The 23,943-nt window shown below is 38.3% G+C and overlaps 1 protein-coding gene across 2 annotated transcripts in view; it reads left to right on the top strand.

Annotated features, from left to right (window-relative positions):
* KIF16B (kinesin family member 16B) overlaps positions 1–23,943 on the top strand; it is a 138,900-nt gene that overhangs the window by 90,019 nt on the left and 24,938 nt on the right. For both annotated transcript variants that reach the window (XM_064709461.1, XM_064709460.1), the window contains 2 exons: positions 2,559–2,681; positions 7,610–7,699. In XM_064709461.1, the coding sequence (XP_064565531.1) occupies positions 2,559–2,681; positions 7,610–7,699 (213 nt within the window). The remainder of the gene's footprint in view (positions 1–2,558; positions 2,682–7,609; positions 7,700–23,943) is intronic.

Genomic DNA, 23,943 nt, shown 5'->3' with positions numbered 1-23,943 from the left:
CCTCTAGTTTGGATGAGGGGTATTTTACCAGTTAACCCCTGTCAGATGGTCTAATAATAAATAAGCTGTTGTCTCCTATTTTTTGTTTCTTCCCTTGTAAAAGGAGCTGAATATCTTTTGAATCCTGTTGCTTGAATATGCCATCTGCCTTGTTTGAGGAAGATGGTTCTTGGCAGAAAGAACAGTGGTGTCTAATCTGAAATTCTAAATTCTGTTAGCATATTGCCAAGCAGAGGTGAAATCTACCACACAGAGTTAGACTTCAGTCTCTCTCCTAGTATAAGAACATTTCCCATTTGTTTTTACCATATGTTAGGACATGATAATGTAACTCACATGGGATTTAAAAAGAAATAACTTGCTTTGGGTAGGGAAGTTATGTCTGGAAGGATGAGCACTTGTTTGGATAAAGAGTTATGGGGATTTTTATTGTTACATTTCTACTTCCTTAAGGAAGTCCAAAAATGAGCAAAATGTGTCATGTTATTTTGAGGCATTTTAACAAAGAATGTGTACACAAATGAGTAGACAGAATAATATCATGTCAGTCCTGCTCAGGAGTGGCTCCCTCATTGACATCACTATGAGATTTCTTCTGGGCCTTGTCCAAAGTCAGCCTTGAGTGGCACTGCCTGAGGGAACTGCGTTGATCAAGGCTGTTAAAGGAAATCAGTCTCTGAAACCAGTGTTTTTTCTGATTATACTCCAAAGTTAAATGTTTGTGCATTTTGTATTTCCCAATAATGCTTTTTCTCTTCTGTGCATTTTAAAAAATCTAACTCAGTGAGTGCTCTGCACTTTCATGAAAAAAATAAATTCATAGCAGTGTATTATATTCTATATACTTCTGCTATTTTTACTATGTGAAGTAAAAATAAAGATCATTGTTTATGAATATCAAAGTATTATTTAATGTATTAGGGTGCATTTTCCTCAACACTTTGAGATTGTTTTTCTCTCTATTAGCTGTTTGTAATAGCTCTCTGAAAATGACTCTCAATAAATTACACGTTGACAGAGGTGGCTTTAAGAGTGGCTTTACGATTTTATTGCTATTTTAAAACAGATGATGTTGTTTTCAGGGGAATGAACTTCTCTTTTCCCCCAAGGAAAGAGCAGCTTACATTTCAGTGCTCCAGAAATGAGTTTTAGCTGAAAAGCTGGTAACGTGGGCAGTAATTACAGAGAGCAAAATGGACAGGAGACAATATTTCTTATAAAAACAAAGGTTGCTAAAAATATTTTTCCATTCAAACATAACCTTTTTCATGGTTTCTTAAAATAAAAAAAGTTGTGGTAAGTATACTCTAGATTAACTCAGTGGAATAAAAATTCACTTGCTTTGTTTTATTAATGCTAATAACATTAATTAACTAACATGAATAACATTAATGCTAATGTTAAGGGAAGTTACATTGTCGTTTATAATTGACTGGCAATGTAATAACAGCCTCCTGTTCTTGAAGCCATGATGATGTCAAAAGGCTCTCTGTGACAGGCAGAGGTGTTTATGAATGAGTTTCAAATCCTTCTCCAGCTCCTACACAGCCCTATGTGTACTGGAAGTCACCAGGAGTTGCTACAAAGAAGATGAATGTTGAAAATACAGTTACAGCTCAAGTGATGAATAGCAGTGCTAAATACAAATACATAACACAGCAATAACTGTGAAGTGATATTTTTTCTATCTTTTTGGTTGTTAACTTGTATTTGTCATGCTGCTGTTGTTTTTTTAAGTGCCAGTTCATTAAGGTTTTCAGACCAAATATGTTCAATGGAGCAAGTAGAGGACTTCCTTAAAGGCAGTTTTTCTACTTTTTCCCTCTGAATGCTTATGCTCCTTTTGGGCAAAATGACTGCAAAGCATTAATCTTTTCAGTTGCAGAAATGTTTTCTTTTTGGCATAATTTCAGAGTTACATATTCCATCTGGCTGTCAGAGGAATGAGCCCTCATTTGAAATAAATTTTTAGATTGTTTTGTCCAGACTGTGCAAATTTATCATAGTTGAGTTTTCTGGGATTCCAATATGATTAAAAAAAATAGTAGGAAACTATTCTGACTGTGGATTGCTTATTTAATTATAAAATGGGTTTGAACTTCTAAAGTTTAAGAGCTTTCTGAATTGCCTAGACCCCTGCAGCTTTTTCATGATATTTTAAACATTTGTTATAAAAGATGGAGATGTACAAAAAATAGAGCTAACTGTGAAAACTTGATTAATACACTGATTTTTCTGAAAGGGTTGTAATAAAAAGTCTTCTGCTTTCCCTTGGTTTTGGTATCTAAGCTGAAAATGCCTTTTCAAATAAAGGAATATTTTTTAATACACTTCACCCGAATTTTTGTATGCATAAAAATATGCTAGGGCTTCCTTATAAGACAAGATCCACTTTGTTTTCAAATAATTCCTTCATTTTAGAAGTAATTTCTACCTCCTCTTTACCTGCTCCTCTGACCAAGAACACATCCTCATTTTCAGTGAAGTTCTTTTCTTTTTTTCCTTGTGTAGTGATTTTGGTTTTCCTTTCTTCTCCCTCTTTGGTATGTGCATGGAAGAGGATGGTGTGTCGTTCCCTGGGAGCAAGTCCAGATGACCTGAAGGACCCAATCAAGATCAGTATCCCACGGTATGTCCTGTGTGGGCAGGGGAAGGATGAACACTATGAGTTTGAAATCAAGGTAAGTGCTTATCATTTGCTTTTCTTTAATGCTTTTGTTCCACTAAGTGCAGGTTTTGGGTCTCTTCTTCTCAATACTGTTAAATTAGAGAGGTGACGATAATGCACAGTATAGGACACCATAAATACAACTATTTTCCAAGTGGGTTGATTGTGCCCAGGAGGATGGAGGCCAAACTCTTGGGGTGAGCAGTTCCAGAGCCAATGTCAGTTCAATTTGAAGAGTTCCAGAGATGAGGATTAAATGCATATTGTTATAGGAAAGCCCTTCATTGAGATCCAAGTGTCAGCTGTAGAAAAGGCTTAGATTTGAAAGATTTACCTGCAATAATGAAAGTATGAAAGCTTTATTAAAGTATTTACCACATATACAAGACAAAGGCTTGATTCCTTTCACACTCTCTTTAGTGTTCTGATTCTTCCCACTCTGCATTTCCAAGGTGTTGCTTCTCCAAACTCTCAGTTGATTTTCTGTGTAGAAATGCTGGGGGAAAAAACAGCATACTAATTTTGTTTCCTCTGGTACACAGCCAGTGTTTTTTCGAAGCAAGATCTAAAGTCTAATTGGAAATGTGCTCTCAATGTGTGTGGACATATGTGTAGCATAAGTGATGCACATGGCATCAGAGACAGAACTGGCAGCCTCCTTTCCTGAGTGTGCTGCCAGATGCTTCATTAGCTGCTGTGAGGTGGAGGAGTGACCTTCCTCACAGGGTAAAGGACCTTTTTTGAACTGTGCTCTCTTTTGAAAAGGCTTCTATTAAGATGGGCAGTCTTAGCTTTGATTGTGCTAATTAAATTTATCATTTTGAAACATACCATGCTATTTGTGGGTGGAACACCTCCTTTTGCCTGTTGAACTTTGATTTTCTTGGGGCTAGTGAAAACCTGGAGCCAGGGAGATGCTGAGAGATGAGGAAGTGCACATGAAACATCCCCAAGGACTCTTCTACTCAATTTTCAGCACATGGGATTTACTAGACTAGCTAATGGTTAGTGAAGATGGCTAAAGTAAAAATGTAGCTTCTCTTGGTGGATTTCTTTTCCAGCTATTCTCCCTTCATCAAGTAAAACCCATGTAAGCCTCTACAAGATCTTAGCATGAAGGAGCAGACCATGTGAAGTTTGGCAGTTTTGGGGATGTTTCTTATAGTCATTCCTCACATGAATAAATCTAATGAAAAAGCTTAATGCTTTTTCCTTTCCCCCCAGGTCTCTGTGTCACAGTGGATTGCTCCTGCTGTAGTCAGGATTTAGCTCCATGCTACAATCCACAGACCTTCCACAAACTTCTGTGTTTTAAACATTGTCCATGCAGGGCTCCCAGCTCTGCTTTGATCTGTATTTATCTCTAGAAGCTCCTGCAGTTATTCTGTAGAAAATTAGAACATCTGAAATAGTAGGTTGATATATTTTTTTTGCCTTAAAAATCAGGAAAATGTGGCAGAGGGAGGAGACTAAATATACCTATTCATTTAATCTCTTCCTCAGAGGTCAGGATACCATGTCAGCTGTCAAAATAATTCCTGATTTCAACCTTACTTCACTTAGTTCAAGTTTATTTTCAGGTCATCTAAAATATATGTCAGTTGTGGGGAAGGACTGAGGTGTTGCTAGCCCCATTTTCTTTTCTAGGTCCTAAATAAGCTTTCTTCAGCAAGGTTCCTCTTGCTTTTGGGAAAATGGATAGCTGACCTGTCTGTGTGTCATAGCACTTTGGAACTTGACAAAGTGACAAGTGATGATTGAGTTGAATTTTAAGACAGTCCCCAAAACTGTGAATTCTAGGTATCTCAGATATATTTTCTTCAGCAGATGTTTCTAGTCATTGTGTTTGTAGTTAAATCCTGCATATTGTTATATAGAGCAACAAATGCAATAAATTTCTGTATATAACAAATATATTAATTTCTTCTTGTGACATGCAGTAGTAAAGATTATTTTATTAAATGCCAGAAGAGAGAGAATGAGTTCCACTTTCCTTGGCAGCTTCATGGTCAATTCATAGGTCTTTCAACCCTAACATATTATCCAACAATATTTTGTTTTAGTGCAGGGTCAGCATCTTGTTGGTGTAGACATGTATGGGAATAGGCCAGCAGGATGGTCTGTCCACTCAGGTTCTTCCACTGCATACAGATCCTAATTAAAGATGTTGAGTGAGTCCTACAAGAACTGACTGGAAAGAATTCAAAACAGGAAGAAACTGATAATTTATTAGAGCTAAGACAGCACCTTCTTTTGCAGCAGGAATATGTCATGGAGCTGTTTGTCCTAGTCTGCTATTAAGTATTCTGTAAGAATTGGCTCATTTCCAAAAAATCTTCCATTTGAGTGACCATTTTATGTGTTGTCTTTAACGACATGATGAAACAGTAATACCTTAATCAGGTCTAAACATATTTATGCTAGAGCTGAATTAGTATGGCAGAGAACTGTTCATGTATTCCCCCTCTTCATGTTGTGTCAGGATGTTCAGACAAGGCTGTGCTAGAAACTGTGTGGGAAGAGCTTTTGCTCTTAAATACAATATAAATAAATAAAATATAAATGAAACTAGTGGCATCTGTTATGGACAGTGCCCATGGCTGCAGACAGTACCTGTGGTTGGCAGAAGGAGCAGCAAGGCAGGGGAAGGTGGAACTCAAGCTCTCAGACACACTGGGTTTCCTGAGAGCAGGTGATGGAAACAAAGTCTGCAATCAGGCACAGCCCTGCAGGGATCCTCTGACAATACTGAAAGTTGTAGTTAAGCCTTCTCATTCATCTTTTCCACATTGTTCTGAGTTCTCTCCTTTTATTTGTCCTGATATTCTTTCCAAACTGGTTTTCTTGTGTTTGAAAGCCTTTTAGTGATGTCTGACAAGTACACCATAAGAGAAGATCCAGGCAGATGCGCCCTAAAACAGTGCTTTCCTTCAGATCCAGATTTATTTCTGTTCAGCCAGATGCTGTGTTGAATCTGCTCAAAAAGTTCACATTTCTAGTCCAGATTTATTTCTGAGTTTGGTGAACTGTTGCAGAGTGGGAGCAAAGCAGAGGTTGTTCTCACTGAAACACAGTTCTTTAAGAAAATGATGCATGCCCCATAACTGCCTACATTAGTAAGAAGTCTAATATTCTGTCAACATTATCAGACTAATACCCTCAATAATAAAATAGAAAAAGATTATAAGAAATTTTTACAAAACTTCTAGCTTTTCAGATGCTGTTTTCCTAGTGTGAGGAACAGTTTCCACAAGATTAATATGAAGAAATATGAGTTCTTATGATGACTGTAGGCGGTTTAACCAGCCTAGATAAAGAAATGAGGCATTTTCTGCTTTTTTCTCATTACTTTCAGAATGAGGTGGACTATTGCTTTTTTCTACCCTGGTCATGGTGTTACTTGTGTTGCTGTGGAGCAGAAAGAGGACAAGTTCTGTTCTGTGCTTTACAGTGCAATGGATTGAAAATGTTTCCTAGGTTGTTTTCTATCAGTCATCATGAGAAGAGAAGATAAGGAGACAGGACTGTGATATCTCCATTCAGATTTATAGGTTTTACATAGGAAATGCTGCCTTTGAATGGGAGAAACAGAACAACCCACAATTCTGAGGCAAATCTAGGATCAGAGCAGTGCTTAGATAAGACTGTTCCCAAATCTGTCTTGCAGATGTACTTAACCATATGGATTTGTTCTTAAGAAAATACTTTTAACTATATTAGCAAACTATGTAAAAAGCAAAGGGCTTTTCAGAATTGCTTTACTGGTTCAAAACACCTGCATATGTCCTTCTCCTATTCCTACAGAGTGTATAGTCTGTCATACAGCTTTTTTTAAATGGGGGAAAATCATCCCAACCCAGACTTGTTGGTTCAGTTGTAGGAGTAAAAGGCCACATGCTAGAAATGCTATTGCTATGCCAGGTGCAGTGTAATTCTCTTTATACAAGTGGAGATTGATTCTGTCTGTCCTAATAGCAGTATTGCTGTGCTTTGGGGGCCACTTAAGACTTTGTTTAGCATTGAAATTTGTTTTTCAGTCATTCCAGCTATAACAACAATAAAATTTTGCAATTACCTGCAAGTCTTATTGCAAGAAATTGGAAAGTAAAAGAAGATGACAAGGACTAAATCAGGCCTTGGATCACCAGAGCTGCACAATGTCTTTTGACTTTTGGCTGTCAAGTCAAATGTTCTAGTCACAACACTTTCATGGCCCACTTAGAAATGTCCTTAATTAATGTCACCTAATTTCAGATGGTGTTTAGTATCTCAGTTTTGAGAATAACTGATGGTAAGGTTGGTTTGCCCCCTCTCTTTGCTCCTGCTGTTATGCAGTCTATCCACAGAAGTAATAATGTGTATTTTAAGAAAACTTCCTATATAAATGAAATGTTCATCACCATTTTGGAAACGCAGATCAAGAGTGTCTTAAAGGAATATCTTCTAAAAGCTGGTAAAATATTTTACTTTACAAACTGAAATCCCATTCTATATGGTCATGAACTCTGTATGTCCAAGAAAAGTGTATTTGTTAATTGTCAATATCTATTTATAAGAATACACATTTCTGTGAATGTTTTGAGAGGCTACACTCCACTTACTCTGGATGTTATTTATTCCTTAATGGAACACCCACTGATAGTAATACTGAGAGTCAAATAGCTGCACCAAGAAGGGATTTGGGATGTTCTAATGTGTTTACAGTCTTGTCTGTGGATTAAGGAATAAATGCATTCAGATGTTTTTTGCTTTGCAATCAGTGCTCTTTATTAAATACAGTTCTGTCACTGTAATGAAAGAAACATTAAGTAAACTTATAAAAGTTTTTGGATTTAAAACAGCTAAGAACTGTCCATTTAAATCTTATAACCTTGTATACTGCATGGATTTTGCACTGTGTGGGTTTACTTCTGTTTGTTGTTTTTATACTGCCTGCTCTAGATAACAGTTTTGGATGAGACGTGGACAGTGTTTCGGCGGTACAGCCGCTTCCGAGAGCTGCACAGAACTTTAAAACTGAAGTACCCAGAGGTAAGTTTTGGTAAAACTTCTTTTACACAAAAGGGTAGAGACTTGAAAAAAAGTGGTTTGAGATATGTTCACTCAAAAAGGGAGGTGATTTCAGACAGCCAGCACCATTTCACCAGTGCAGTTCCTGCCTGACCAATTTAGTCCCCTTCTATGATGGAGTGGCTGTATTGGTGCACATGGGAGGAGCTGTGGGTGTCATCTCTTTTCATCTGTAAAGCCTCTGACATGGTGTCTTGGTTTAAGACAGTTTGAAGAGATGAACACTCTGAAATGAGTAACTTTCCCCTTCATTCCAACCAATCCCTTCCCACCATTAAGGAATGAGATAAGAGTAGATATAAGTGGAAAAATGACACATTACTAACAAACAGAATGCCAACAGGAAAAAAAAAAGGCCAATAATTTCTAGGTACCAAACTGCAAAAAACTCACAACCCTACTGGAACAAAGATAAGCCAGAAATAGCCTTTCCTGAGATGGCACGAGGCAGGGACAGCCTCAGGCTTGTAGGACAAAGGGACAAGATGCCATCACATCCCTGTTGGGAAGGCAGGAGCTTTGCAGAGGAGTTCTAACAGCAGATAAAGGCTTGCTGGGGTCTGTCTGCTGCTTCCTCATGTTTTCAGGCCCTGCTGCTGTTGCTGTGCTCTGCACTTGCAGCTGTGGGAGGGAAAAGCACTGGTGGATGCTGGCATGGCATGGCTCTGGGAACTCTCTGGCTTTTTTTGCTGCCAGCAGAGTTTGCAAATTCACTTTGAAATGGTTTCTAGTTGCAAAATGCAGTCTTTGTGGATGGCTATGGTTGTGGAGCCAAAGCTGCCAGGAGGAGAAGGGTTCTGCTCCCATAGCCCTCTCTCCTGGAGCAGGCAGCTCATGGATTCAGAACAGCTTGCTGGAGTCCATGGTGACTGGCAGACACCTGCAGAACTCACCTCAAGGCAGCTCAAACCTGCCAACTGCACTCTCTCTGAGATGAGGCAAAAAACAAAGAGAGATCCCAAAAAGGGAGGTAAAAACTTTCCCTGAGCAAGGACCAAACAGCCTGCAAAACAAATACCATGTGGCAAAGGAACACCCTGGGAGGACCAATTCTGAAAACAGCCACAGTAGCACCTCCTCACACACACAAGGTCTCTGGATGCAAAGTCTTAAGGACACTAACAATTCTTGGATGCAGGTAGATGTGGAATGCAGTAAAATTATGGATCTTCCCACGACACATGGTCCCCACAACATCCTTTACTCTAAACTGAAAGGAGATGGATTTGATAGGTGAACTGTTTGTGTGGATGAGGAATTGCTTGGATGGTCGCATCCAGTGGGTGGTGGTCAATGGCTTAAGGTCCACACAGACATCAGTGAAAAGTGATATCCCTCAGGATTTTGTATTGAGACCAGTGCTGTTAAAAATCTCCATGAGCTGACACAGAAGGAACAAGCACACCCTCAGCAAGTTTGCAGATGACACCAAGCTGAGTGTGGCTCACAAGCATGAGGGATGGGATGCCATCCAGAGGGACCTCGATGAATTCAAGGAATAGGCCCATGGGAATCTTATGAGGTTCAACAAAGCCAAGTGCACCTGCATGCAGGCAGTTCCTGGGATGAGTACAGGATGTGGAATGAGGGGATTCAGAGCAACCCTGCCAAGAAGGGTTTGGGTGTGCTGTGGATGAGAGGCTGGGTGTGACCCAGCAATGTGTACTCACAGGTCTGAAAGCCAATCGTGTCCTGGGCTGCATCAAAAATGTGACCTGCAGGTCTAGTGAGGTGATTCTCCACCTCTGCTCTGACCCAGCCACCCACCTCTGGAATCCTCAGCACAGGAGGGACATGGACCTCTTGGAGTGGATGCAGAGGAGGGATAATAAATTGATCATTTGGAGCACCTCTCCTTTGGAGAGAGGCTGAGAGAGTTGGGGTTGTTCAGCCTGGAGAAGGCTCTGGGTAGATCTTACAGCAGCCTTTCAGTTCTTGAAAGGGGATTATTAGAAGGATGGGAACAGATTATTAGAAAGATGGGGACAGATTTTGCAGCAGGACTGTTGCAGTAGGACAAGGAGTAATGGCTTTAAACTGCAGAGGGCAGATTCAGAATAAAACATTAAGAAAATGTTTACAGTGGCACAATTTTTACAATGCCTAGAGAAGTAGTGGGTGCTTCATCACCAGATATATTCAAGGACAGGTTAGTTGGAACTCTGAGCAGCCTGATCTAGTTGAGGATGTCCCTGCTTGTGACAGGGGGCTGAACTCAATGGCCTTTAAAGGTCTCTTCCAACCCAAATGATTTTATGATTCTGTGACTCCTCCCAGACGTGTGTGTCCTGTAAGACTGACAAGCCCTTCAGCACTTCAGAGATCAAAGGGTGCTTGATACAGGATGGATGTTGCAATGAAACTGTGACTCTGTGTGTTGCTCCTGGCCATAAATTCCCTTTACTACTGACTGGAGTCTTTCCCTGGAGGTGGCTGTTTTGTTCATTGCAAGATACTTGGAGTCAGATCCTGTTGTCCTGACAACTTCTCATTTAAAGAAGAGCATTGCTTCACAGATACCCTTTTGTAATAGTGGCTTTCAAGTTTCTGCAAAATGAAAAATTGATCTCACTACTTCAGAGACTCTGGGCATTTAGGATGAGGAGCTGTGCCTGATGAAGCTTTAGTTCATTGGAGTGAGCGTTTATGGAATTACAGTTTTTAGTTTTCACATCTAACTTTTAATTATTAACATTTTTCTTGCCTCCTACATGTTCCCTTGGATATTAGAAGAAATAAATCATTCAAGCAATGAAAGTGACCCTGATTTGAGAGTTAGCACAAGTAAAGAAGCTTGGGCAGTGTATTAAAAAATATGAATATGTTAAAGAAGGAAAGACATGCACATGCTTTCTTGGTCTTTGTTAACATATGCTTTAAGCTAAAAATGAAATGAGCATGGAACAGACCTTGAGTCTGGGGCTCAAGATTGTTCCCATTCCAAAACAGTATGAAAACCAGAAATGGAAACTACTGTGCACCAAATATCTAAGAAAAAGTTTGAAAAAGAAAAAGGAGAGAGAGAGGAAAAAAATTGTCATCTTTTTTAAATGACAGAATTTTTTTAAGGTAAAATTGAGTTTTTAGTGGGAAATTGAAATGTTCTCTACATAAATGCTTTTAAAAATATTGCTTGTGAACATCAGTACAATTTTTTTATTTGAATAAATTGCCATTTCCTCTTGAATGTTAGAGCTGTATCTGTCAACAGGAATATCCTAATTGCATCTAACTCTAGAAAAAAGAGCCAGGCAGTCATCCAAATGAAAAAGGGCCACCTGAATTCCTGTGCAGACTGATTTTCCCCATTTAGGAAAATGTGCTAGACTAGTCTTCTTCAGAGTTGGTTATTGATCCTGACAGTAGACTGAGGAGCAACTGAATTCTTTAATGGTTGCATCAGAGGGAGATCAGCTTCATTCTTGTGGGTAGTAATTGGATTCAGGAGGAATCTGATGTCCCTAAAGCCACTATTAAAATGTCCTGTGTGCTGCAGCATATTAATTTCACCTTTTTGAATAAAGCATTTGTGACTGACAGTACAAATTCAGGCCTTTTTTGGTGTTTCAGGAGGGAGTAGTTGTTTTTTTTTTTTATTCTTACTTATTTGTTTGTTTTGAAGAACCATGACAGCATGAGTAGTATTATTAGGTCAGAATGAAGTCCAGCATCCAAGAGTGTATAACAGGATAAGATCCCAGCCCAGAGCACAGGTACATACTTTGCTTCATCTTGGAGTCTTCCCAGCTGAAGTTGTTTTTGTTGTAATTAACTGTTCATTGTTAATATTTTTCCTGTGGTTTTATCTGTATTTTAAATTCTCTACACTGCACATTTTATAAGTATCTTACGGAGGCAATTTTCTTTTGCAGCTTATTTTCTTTTATCATCATCTCTCTGTGGTTTTGCCTGCTAGGTCAGTATATTTGCTAGTTTAATGTGTCGGTTTGTTCCTTATTGACACTTCTGTGTTGCCATATGTTTGTGTCTTAGGTAAACTCAGTGAGATTCGCATCCAGTGCATTAACAGAATTATTGGTTAGTTATACCAAAGCACAAGTGTCTAATTTCCTTGTGGGAAATATATGATATTTGTATTAAGCTATCTGTTCCATTGTGAAGAAGTTTTTTAAGTCACTGTGGTACCAAGTCTTACAAGGTTGCCAGTAGTATCCTTTCCCAGCCTTGACTGAGCTTTCACTTGACAATTTTCACCAACTTAGCAGAGAGGTTCAAATACACTCATATTTGCTAAATACCAAGCATGCTAAAGATTAGGAGAAGCAAGAGAAGCATTTGATCATGTGAGCCAGTGCTTCTAGATAGGTACTGGCACATAGGTACCTGTTCTGGAAAACCTTGTGGCACCAACAATGTTCTCTCTGTTTTACACAGTGCAGGCACACATTGTGTCCGTTCCTGCTTTGAGACTTGGGATATCAAAAGGAAAGGCAGGTGTGTGGGCAGAAGAGACCTGGATAATATGCAGTGGGTTTCTTCTGCTTGCCAGCATTTCTACAAACTACTGTGTCCTTGTTTATCAGAGGGGAAGAGCATGTTGTGATGGATGAAACACAAAATAATGTGTGCTGCAGTAAAGTTTTGGCATTTGTTTCCTTTGAAGGAATTTCATTAACAGTGCTGCATATGTGAATGACTGATGGTTTTCTATATTTTTACCTTTATTTAAAATAGCTGTAATTTATGGTAATTTTGGATTAGTTTTGCAATGTGAGTAGCAGTTCAGTTTGTTTGGTAAATTGAAACTCATCTGTCTGCTTCTGCTCATCTGTCATTGAGCTAATTTAGGATTCATTTAGGATGATGCTAAAATGCATTTTAATACCAAACTTGTCAGAGTTGTGTCTTTAGCCACTATGTATTATTTCAAAGAAATGTGGTCCTTAGAAGGATCTTATCAGAATCTATCAGAGTTGAGTTTTATTTTGCACAGTTCACCTTCCCACTCTAAATTAATATTTATAATGAACAGTGAAAATACTGTGGGCATGTTTAATATATGAGTGTCCTGCTTTTAGAAGTGAACTTTACAGCTCATTAGTTGCTCAGCTCTGAGTTACTATATCAGTATTTTAATAATTTGCTGATCTTGCATTTCATGTTTCTGCCACTGAATTCCCAAAGGGATGTCTTGGCAAACTGATGTATTAGGAAGGTTTTTTAAAAAAAAAAAGTATCTCTTTCAAAAGCAGAAACTTACCTAATATCTTCTGGTCTTAAAAGATGTCATGTATATGATATATCTGAACATTTCTTCTAATCTAATTAAGGGGCTGCTGACAACTGCTTATCTAACTAAAATGTGTCACATGCAAATTTTGAAAGACTGAAGGAGCTGCAGCAGAGTGGGACTGAGCCAGTGGCAGATCACTACCAAGCATTTTACAGTGTCTATTTTTTGAGGGGGCTACATGGCTGTCATTTCCCCAGCTCCAGCTTTCTTGCACTGCTAGGTTGTTAATGACCATTTTATTACTTTGGGATTTTTAATTAAGACCATATTTGACTTTCAGTTGCAGTAGTCTCTCTAATGAATGCACTTTTTGTTTGTTATTAGTCAGAGAAGAGAGCAAATGGACTCTTCATTCTCAATAGAGGAGTGAGAATTTCCAGAGTTATATTCTCCTGGTTTTCCCTCTGCCTTCATCTTTTCATACCAGTTACTGGTTTTGGAATAGTACCAGAATGTTGGTTTCTGCAGAAAATTTTCCTTCCTGAGCCACATCTTGCTGCAGAGGAAATCTCACTCTCCTACCACTTTCTCACTCTCCTAACACTCTCTTGTCTCTACTTTCTTTCAAATGAGAGCAGAGCGACAGTTCCTATTTGTCTTTCTCCTACTCAAATCCAGGGTTTATGAAGTCCCTCCTTTATATGGGAGTCCTTAAGTCCCACTTGCATCCAGATTTTGTGGGGCTTTCACTGTAGGCTCTGCTTATTGAGTTCCCTGTCAGTCATCTTGAAAACTGTTTCTGTGTGCATAAAAATCTCTACATGTTGTTAAGGAAAGCACCTTCCATAGAGGCATTTTCATTTCTAATAGTGATTCCTGACTTAAAATATTAGAAAATCCCTGGGGAGCTGCCAAGGAGAAGCTACAAGGCATGCTTACATTTATAGATTCATTTATGGATGTAAGGACATGGATGTGTCCTGTTCAGTAGGAATGCCACAGCTATTGACTTCTAGCTCATTTAACAGAATGTAGTAATTTCTGTAATATCTATATTTAATTTATGGAGGTCTGTATATAAGCATATATTTGTGTCTGTTGGGATCTGGGCACAAAAGGTCTGTTAAGAGTTTAAAAATAATTATGGGTCATAACCTGTAGGAATTACATGAAATTCAAAGAACAGAAAAAAATTCTCAGATTTTTCAGAAGTACTAAGCGAATGTTTTTCAAAATATACTGAAATCAAAACATCTGTTGCAAGTTTATTTAAAAACATTTTAAAATACTTTGTAATATTTCAGATTTTTCAAACTCAAAAAGTAGTCTGTTTTTCATCCAAAGTATGTTGCATCTCAGTAAAGAAAGACAAATGTTTGCATCTCTGTGACAGCAATGTCTGTTTCATCCCTCCATACTCACAACTACTCAACACATAATGTGTATGTTTGCTATTAAAATAGAGCAGACACCAGTTTTTAAATTATTTCTTAACTTCATTTGAGACACTTTTCTACTACTGCTTATTATTCAGGTGTAGTTCAGCTGTGTAATGATTAATGAGGAGTCATGAACTGTTTATGGAGCCACCACTGACTGATCTCACTGTCCTTTCCTTTGGACTCTGTACTCCTCTTTTGGGTGACTGCCAGGGAAGGATCTCTGTTTATTTTTAAGAGCTCCATACATCTGGTGCTTTTGATAAGTGGTAAGTGGGAGAAATCTTCAACAGGAATGGCTGGCACAGATAATGGAGAGGGGATGAATTTGAGGTGAAGTCATTAATTTTAGGAGAACATCCTTGGATTCTGGAATTGATCACTGACCAAGAAATGCAATATATTACTAACTTCCAAAACATGTTTAGTGTGAATTCTTCCCCCCCCAATAATCTCAAGGATAATTAGATAATTTCTGTGCACTTATGTAATGATTAAATTACTTTTAATGTCGTATCAGACATGCAGAATTCTCCCTTCCAATGAGGAATGCAAACAGAAATTAAACCAGCAGTGGAGCAGTAAGGCAGCAGACTTGTGCAGAGCACTTGGGGCAGTGTTTGGGCAGGGATCTTGGCTGTCTGACTGCTCCAGTTCTGGTTTATAACTCTGCAGCTGTAGAGTTTTACTGAATGCGAAATTTATGTTAATATTCTGTGATGGAGGTGCTTGGCTTGCAGGGCTGGCAAGCCTGTTGCCATGTAACTGGTGAGCTCCTGGAGCTGAGGAGCTCATTTGGCAGCAGAAGTCAGAAGTTTATTTCATCAGAGCTGGTTGGACTGAAACTGCTGATTTTACCATTGGATTTTTTAGTTTGCTGGCATTAGTAACTATATATTTAGTTAGTATGTAAGGTGTAGGTACTATGCTCACATTGAATGCAAAATTCTGGATGTTTGGATTCTTCTAGTGTTCAGTTTTAAATAGCATAGAGTAGTATATTTGTAAATAACAGAACTTTCCTAAGACAATGCTGAAAATTATTTTGTTCTGAAACCTGCTGAACTTATCCCAAAGTCTTGATCCTGCAGTGACTGAAGTCCCAGTCTAGTCACAAATTCATTCATTGTTGACATTGATGCTTAAAAGCTCTGGAGACTAAGGAACAATTTAAAATTGGTGCACTAGAGAGAGCAGGGTGTAGCATATAATACTGAACATGGTTGTACATATCTTGCTACAAATGTTATCTCATATTTTAGGAAGTTCAGTTTTTTTGGATATGGATTCTCAGTTCAGGTTCTTTCATAGAGCTTTATGACCCTTTGTAAACAGACTCTCTAACAATATTTTAAGTTTTGTCTATTTCTTTGAAAATTTGATCCAGTGAAGAAATAAGCTTATTGGTGTGTTTTGGCTGAACTGGAAGGATGTTTCTAAGAGTCTGGATATGAAGCAGAAAATTTGATTTGGTTTTTTTTTTCCCAAATAGTCAAGACTGATGTACTGTAGTTTTGGTTTTAAACAATGGTAAAATATAATAGAGAGATTTGATATGAGAACCATAGGACAAACATCAAGCATCAAGAATGTATAAATAATCTTAAACAATCTGAAAGCTTTTTTTTTTTTAAATGGAAATTGTGTATTAGAGCACAGGTGAAAATGAAAATTATTTGCAACATTGATGTGCTTGGAAATAGCAAATGCTATGATGTGTGTTCTGGCAGAATTATATGTAGAAAAGCACTTAGAAAACAGTTTCTGAAATATGAATCTAAATTAAGGACAGACCTTTATTTTTACTTTCTAGCATGGGAATTTAGTAGGCTTGGTAATACATCTTTCCATAAATATTGAAAGGAAAAAAATTAGTAAGTTTTAGAACACATATTTGTGTGTAAACCCTTGAATACTATTATATGAGCATGTGATTATAGCCTTTGGCTTCTTTCAGTTCAAATTACAGTAATTATGATGTAGTTAATTTTAACATTCATATTCTTGTCCCCCAGAGCAGCCAGGAAGTGCATACACAGGAAGCATATTTTGTCACATGCATGTTTCCAGCTCCTGTTCCTAATTATATTATGTTCAGAGCAGTCTGCAAGCCTGCTAGTTTATATCTGTAGTACTTCCATATCAACCTGAGTTTGCCACTATTTACAGGTGAGATTTAACTGGTAGATCCTTAGAAGCTTCACCTGGCCTTTCTTTCTGCAGTATGAGACTGCTGAAATTTTTAAAATAAATGTTTAGCATATTTCTCAGTACATCTATCTACTGAGATATGAAATGAACAGGAGAATTCATTCCAATAAATAAAGTGTGAAAAACATCACTGCTAACCATATCATGTAGTTCAGTGAAAACTTGATTACAGGGAAATGTATTTATTCCAAATGGTCCCTCTGAATTCATAGTTGCTTACCAGTACTGGAGCATCAGAGACAGCAGCAAACCCTCCAGCATATTTGCTTCCAGCAAAATACACAATTCTCCATCTATTTCTAGTTGGAAAATGAAATCATTGTGTGAATTTTAGTCTGTGAAATTGTTGTGACAATTTCATGTCACAGCACTGAATCTGAATGTGTAAGAGCCTTGTAAAAAACAAGTTTGGGGATTAATTTGTTTGTTGTTGCTTTGGGTGCTAGATTAATACAGCAAAATGTTCTTGGCTTGGTAGATAGGATTCTGCAGAGATACAACTTCTCTCTATCTCTTCTCCTTTCCTTCCTTTCCTCCTGGGGTTGTTGATGAGACCTGGCCTTTTTGGTCTTTCTCTAGCAGCAGGTGAAACTTGTGAGCTTCCAAACATTTCTCTGAGCTTTATTGGTCTTCTGATAGATTCACAATGAAACAAGTTTAATCAAATGTCAGATTTCATTGATTGGGCTGTGCAAAAGTCTTGTACATGAGTAACATAGGCATTGAAAAAAAAAACATTTAGAGAGGTGTGAGTCCATCATCTCATAATTTTTGAGCTATTTGACAGAATAATTCCATTGATCATTTGATAATCTGCTGCTCAATTACCTACTGAATTTGTGTAACAGTTTTGTGTGGATAACAGCTATCTGTGAGAGAGAAGTGCCTCTGAGAAGAATTCCTAGACAATATAGCTGGAGGTTTAGGTGCTCATTGAGACTGAGCCACTTCTTACCTGTTCCTGACTATTGGTGGACTTGGGAATGCCTTGGGCTGCAGCCTTGTGTCTGTTTTTGTGCTGTTTAGTGAAAAGCAGAGGGGAGGATTGGAGGTTTTGCTGTTTCTTCTATTTTTCCATTGCTACCTTCCTTCAGGGGACTTTTGGATATGTACTGCATTAATCATTAGCTGTTAGTGACAGTCTCACTGCCTTCCAAGGGTTTGTGAAGAACAACTTGTTCTTGTTGGCCTTGTCAGGAATACACTGGTAGATTAAGTTGGTCTTTCAAGTAGAATCCTTTCATATCAGTTGATATAGTGGCCCAGCTCAAACTCTTAGTTTTTGTGAAAATGGTTAATTTTGAACAAATAGCATAGAGAGTAGCAAAAATTGTCAGGCTCCAACTGTACTGCCTGTTGTAGTTTTTTTCTTACATATTTAGGTGGTATTACTGACACAACTGCACATGTGAAACTGTTTGCTAAACTTTATTCACACTCTAATCTGGAGAATTATGCTATGCCTCTCTTGTGCTTCATGAGGCAGCTTTTGAATAGGATAGTTCAGGTTTCCCCTGTCTTTGGAACTACCAGGAACAAGGAAATACAGATTGCAGATTAGCTGTTTATTTAGGCACTGTTGTATTCGTCAAATGAGTGATTCATTATCTAAATAGGATTGAGATACAGGTGACTCTTACCTATTATCATCTGCAATAAAAAAAAGCTGCTGAAAAATTTCCCCCTCTGTATCTAATAACAATTTTTACACATTTTAATACACATTTATGGTTTACAGTTTCTCTAGCTACACTAGAGGAGTAAAAGAGCAGAAGTGCTGTGCTGAGCCTTGTGCTCCCTAACAAGGAGGGGCACATTTGCCAGTGACACCAGTGTGACCCAGGAATGTGTGCTTGCAGCCTGGAAAGCCAACTGCATCCCAGCCTGGAAAGCCAACTGCATCCCAGGCTGCATCTCTGGAGCACTGTGGGCAGGAGGTGGACATGTGGGAGAGAATCCAGAGGAAGGCTGGAAAGGTGCACAGAGTGCTGGAGTGCCTCTCCCATGAAGGCAGACTGAGGGAGAGAAGGCTCTGGGGAGACCTCATGCTCCTTCCAGTACCTAAAGGGGCTCCAAGAGAGCTGGAGAGGGATTTTTTTACTTATATTATGTTCAGAGCATATGAATGGGTTTAAGTTCACAGAGGGGACGGTTAGCTTGGATCCTAGGAAGAAATTGGTCCCTGTGAGGTTGGTGAGGCACTGGCACAGGCTGCCTAGGGAGGCTGTGGCTGCATCATCCCCAGAAGTGTTCAAAACCAGGTTGTGCAGGACTTGGAGCAGCCTGGTTTAATGGAAGGCATCCCTCCCATGGAAGGGATGTTGGAATGAGGTGGGGTCCTTCCCCAACCCAAACCATCCTATGATTCTAAAACCAACCCTAAGGTTAGCATTTTTACAATCTACAAGAGGCATTTTTTGTTTAAAGGTCTTTTTTAAAGTATTACTTTATCATGTTCATGCTTATGACCTTTCAGACTCAGTATGGTAAAAATAATACTGTGTTTCTCAGTTAAAAATGACTTGGCTTCAGAAGAAAGGAAGAAAATGAATTTCTCTGGCCTGTGCACCTGGTAGAGTTAATAAATATATTTCTAAATGCCTTGTTTTGTATTCAAAGAGAGATGTTCCTGTAAAGCCCTCTTCACTGCTGTAATATAAATATATTAAAAAAAAGTAGAAGGGTCTTTTACTGTCTCTGCAACACAATGTGCAGAAAGCTCCATCTTACAGAAGAGAATTGTCAAGCCCTCTAGAGAGCCTAAAGCAAGAAAGCCCAAGTCAAAAAAGTATATTAGACATGTCTGCATGACAAAAATCAATAAAATACAATCTCTTGTGGTTTAATATGAAAATAAACACAAAGAAGTGGCTTTCAGGAAAAATATTGAGCTGCAGATATAGAATTGAAGATGTCAAGAGAAGACTGAAAGCAGAGGATGTTGTCCAGTTTACTGGAGGACATATTTCAGAACCAAAGGCAGGAATGATAGTGTTGGAGGGTAAGCTGTCTGGCCATGTCTGAAAACCAAAATTCAGTGTGAGAATGTTAGTGGCGTGAGTGAGAGTGAGATGAAAAAGCACTCTTCTCATGGGTGCCAAACTTTGGAACATACTGTTAAAGCATTTGATTAATTCATGGTTATCTATATTTGGTTAAAATGCTGTGAACAATAGAAGGAGAAAAATACAAAGAATAATATTTACTTATTATAATATAAAGGTATGTTTTTATTTGGCTAATTTCTTCTCTATTGAATTTATTATTTTCTGTCATACCTAACTGTAGGTACTATTGGTATTAATGATGCTTTAATATTTGTGTTGTGCACTGCTGTCAGCAGTGCAGGTACTCTGAAGCTTTTTTTTAATACTCTATATTTTCCAAGAAATTAAAAAAAAAAATTTAAAACCACTTCTGAACACATCATGTCCTAGTCTTCTTATATCCTCTATGGAAAAAAATTGAAACAAAGCTTTAGCAGTATTTTAAATCGTTAAATTACTCATTTTATGTTCAACTCTAACTCCAAATTTATTTTTAAATCAGGGAATAAATAAGGAGACCTTTAATTTTTAAGTTCAGTTTTTTGATAGTACCAGTAATGTAAAGTAATTTAAAATTAATGTATTGCAGGGTTTTATTTAAATAGGTAGAGCTGCATAATTTCCATTCTGGTTGTACCTGAGGCTCATATGTGCTGTAACTCATTGTAAAGTTGCTGTAAAAAACAATGAAAAAATAATGTGGTTTTTTAACTTTCCTCTGTTTTCCTGAGTTACTAAAACTTGTGTAGGTGGAGCAACATGGCTTACACAGACTCAGTGAAGCAATGTTTATTGGGAAAAACATTGTTCTAGAAAGCATCTGACAGATGGGAATGATGAAATTATTATAATAATAATTATTGTATTGACATAATAATCTGTGCCCAAATTCTTGCAATTGTGAAACGCATCCCTGTTTTCTCCCCTGCCCTAAGTAATAATGTTGGTTCACTATCATGTTGGCTTTTTTTCCATGTCTCTGTGGGTCTTGCTCATGAAGCATTTAGCTTTGAAACAAATATCTATTCTTACCCACCATCCTGACTCTCAAGAGCAGTACTAAATGTGGTATTCCTCATGAAACTGATAGTAACAGTAGTATTTTACTTTGTACCCAGAGTTGCTTTTCTGCCCTGCACATTGAAAATCCTTTGCCAAGCAAGCTCCTGAAAATAGATCTGTTAAGTTTATTACATTTATTTGGTTACCTGTCATCTTAATGGCAACAGCAACAGTGGAAGGAAAATTTGTATGAGGCTTACAGCAAGTTTTTAAGTCTGTGATAAAGCAGCTTGTTTTAAAGTGTCTGTATGACTAGACACAAGTGAAAATGAGTGTATAATGTCTGACTATCACTCACTCTTGCTATTGGGGAGACTGAGTCATTCCTTTTAAGCTTCCCATTTGCGTGCCTGCACTGCCTTTTCTCTGGTTTTATCACTTTAAATGATGCAGAAGGTTATCTAACTTCTCCTTGTAATCAGTCCAGTTGGCTGTGAGGGTTAGCACTTTATGTCTGCTAACAAATCACACTTGAAGGCATACTGCATGTTTGTTTGCAGGTGTATTTCTCTGTGACAGCTGTTCTTTAAGACCCTGAGATCTGCCATTAATTTTGAGTAGTCAGAAAGGCATCCATCTAGTCAGCAGTACAAATCATTACTGCTTGTTGATGAGTTTTCATTATTAACATTTCTCAAAGGCAAGGGTGACTGAAATTTATGGCATCAGTCAGCCACATGAGGTGGGGATGTGTCATAAATGCTGCCAGATGTCACTGAGATGAGTTCATGTACAGCAAGCAAATGTTCTTAGGGAGAGCTGTGAGAACTGCTGTGGTGAATCCCCTTCTCTGAGCCTGTTTCTGTTGCATAAATCTGATGGTATTGTGATTTCTCAGTGCGGAGTCCAAGTGGCCCAAGAGGCACTGGGGCATCAGCAGAGCTGGAGCAAGGTTGTGTGCAGCCATGGTGAAGGCAGGGGGTGATGCATGGCCCACCTTGTGTTATTGCAGGTACAGCCTTGACCTTGCTAGAAATCCCAGCAGGAAGATAATAAATCAAATCCCAAATAGTGCTTGAAAGAAAAATAAACCCTACAGCGATCTCCAGAAAATAACTTTATAGCCTTTTTGAGAAGTGGGGTTTGAGTCACACCTTTATAAAGATTGATTCATGTGTTGAACTTCGAAGAAACAACCTCAAAACCCAGCCAATTTTACCATTTCTTTAAAGAACTAACCAAGACCTGAGACTGCATGAAGAAAGATTAATGTTTAGTTGGCAAAATCATGACCTAAGAGCATAGAGAGTAGGTATTGTCCATTTAATCTCTAGGTTGGCACATACCTTTGTCTTAGCTCATGGTCTGCCCTACCATGCTGGCATTTTTTCCAAATAAGGAAATGTGGGTGTGGCTAAATTACAAATATGGTCATGTGGGGGGCATGCCAGATATGGTCATGTGGGCAGGGCTATGCCCAAATAAGGAAATGTGGGCATGGCTAAATTACAAATAAGGTCATGTGGGCATGGCTGAATTCCAGATATGGTCATGTGGGTGGGGCTATGCTATTCAGCTTGTCACCTACTTTTCCATTTCTAATATTTTCTCTTTTTCCATCTCTCCCAACATGTTCTTCTCCCACTTCCCAGCTTGTTTCTGTTCTAACACTCTGCTCCCCTCCATTCCTGCATGACCTACCTAATTGATTTCTTTACTCCACTGGGCCATTTGCAACCCTCCCTACAACCTGCCAGAAGGGGAGAGGGATTTGATATTCTCAAGAGGCAGCATATCCAAGGATCTGAAGTGTACCCATATCACTCTTCTAATGGAGTGAACTCCCTGGAAAAGGCTGAACAGCAGCAACAAAAGTCACCATTTATTAGGACAAACAAGGGTAATTAACCTAAACTGAGGAAAGCTCAAATGACCAGAAAATAAGTACAGGAAAAGCAACCTTCCTCCTACACAAAGGGTCTCTGCAGAGGGCCCTCAGTATAATGTGCCAGCTTACATTTTTGATGGGTTTTATCTTAAAATAATAATTGATATATTAGCTGCTGTGGAAATGCTGTTTTTTCTGGCAGTTACAAAACTGAAATATTTCACAATAAAGCGTTTCAGAACTATGGGAAGCTTTGAAAAAAGCAACCAAATTTTTTAATCTTTGCAAACTTGCCAGTGTTAAATGTGAATAATAATAATAATAAATGCTATTATTCTGCTTTGACCAATACGCAGTTTGTGTGCATTTCCTTAGTCAAAGACGTTTTTAGTGGTTGGTAATAATATCATTTGTATTTTAACAGCTAAACTGTAAAGATAGGATGCAATTCACATTAGTTATGTCTCAGATCAAGCCCCACTTTGGGTAGGAATTGTCAGAATGATGATCACAAATACAGTCTGTGCTTTCTGCCTTAAGTTTCTGTTGGACTCTGGCTGTGCTAGGAACCTGGATATTAATTCCTGAATTACACCTTGTAGTGATAAAAATGGATTCTGTGCATGTGGCTTTTTTAGAGCCAAGAGTAACCTGCACAAGGGAAATAAACTGAGAGTCAGATGGAAAAATCCCACAAGTCTCAGGAGGGAGAAGGAGGCAAAATGTTGTCAAGAAGTGTGATGGGGTGATTTCTGATTAATTTTTTTTGGTGTTTTCTTTATTTATTACATGAAAGGCAGTACCTTACTAGATCTGGCAACTCAGAAAATGATTTTCCAGTAGAAATAAAGGGCTACATTTACTGAGTATGAGTGAAAAGACCATTGTTAAATTAATCTAATTCTGCACAACATAGAGTTCATTCTCTTTCAGGAGAATTTTAGAAACTGGCTGGATTTCAAGCTATGTTTTAATGCAACTTTTTGGCTGCCTCCCTCCTCAGAAAATCAAAGGCCTTTGCTCAATAACTGAGTATAAATACAGTCAGAGCAGTAGGTCTTTGTTTCAGTCATGCAGAACCAATTTCTTGTTTGATGGTATCGCTGTTGCATATTTTTAATTGAAACTGTTTTGAGAAGTACTGACGTAAATCCTCATTATTATTCTGTTTTCCCCCTGTAAGATTATGGTGCTGTCTGACTTTGTTTGATACTGCTGTGATCACCAGCACTTACATTCAAACACAGACATATCCCCAAATTTGGGAATTGGGATAAGAACTACCTTTCAGCGATTAAAACCAGAGTGCCAGAGAGTACCAGTGTATTCATTAGCCTGTTAATGAAATGCTTCTGCTAATGCCAGTTGTTATAAAGATTTAATAGGTTTAACATGGGGCTGTGGCACAACCCCAGCTGCCCTCA

Source organism: Zonotrichia leucophrys, chromosome 3 (assembly GCF_028769735.1).
Source record: "Zonotrichia leucophrys gambelii isolate GWCS_2022_RI chromosome 3, RI_Zleu_2.0, whole genome shotgun sequence".
Classification (NCBI taxonomy): Eukaryota; Metazoa; Chordata; class Aves; order Passeriformes; family Passerellidae; genus Zonotrichia; species Zonotrichia leucophrys.
Note: the sequence above shows the minus strand (reverse complement) of the source record. Positions and strands in the feature narration are given on the sequence as shown.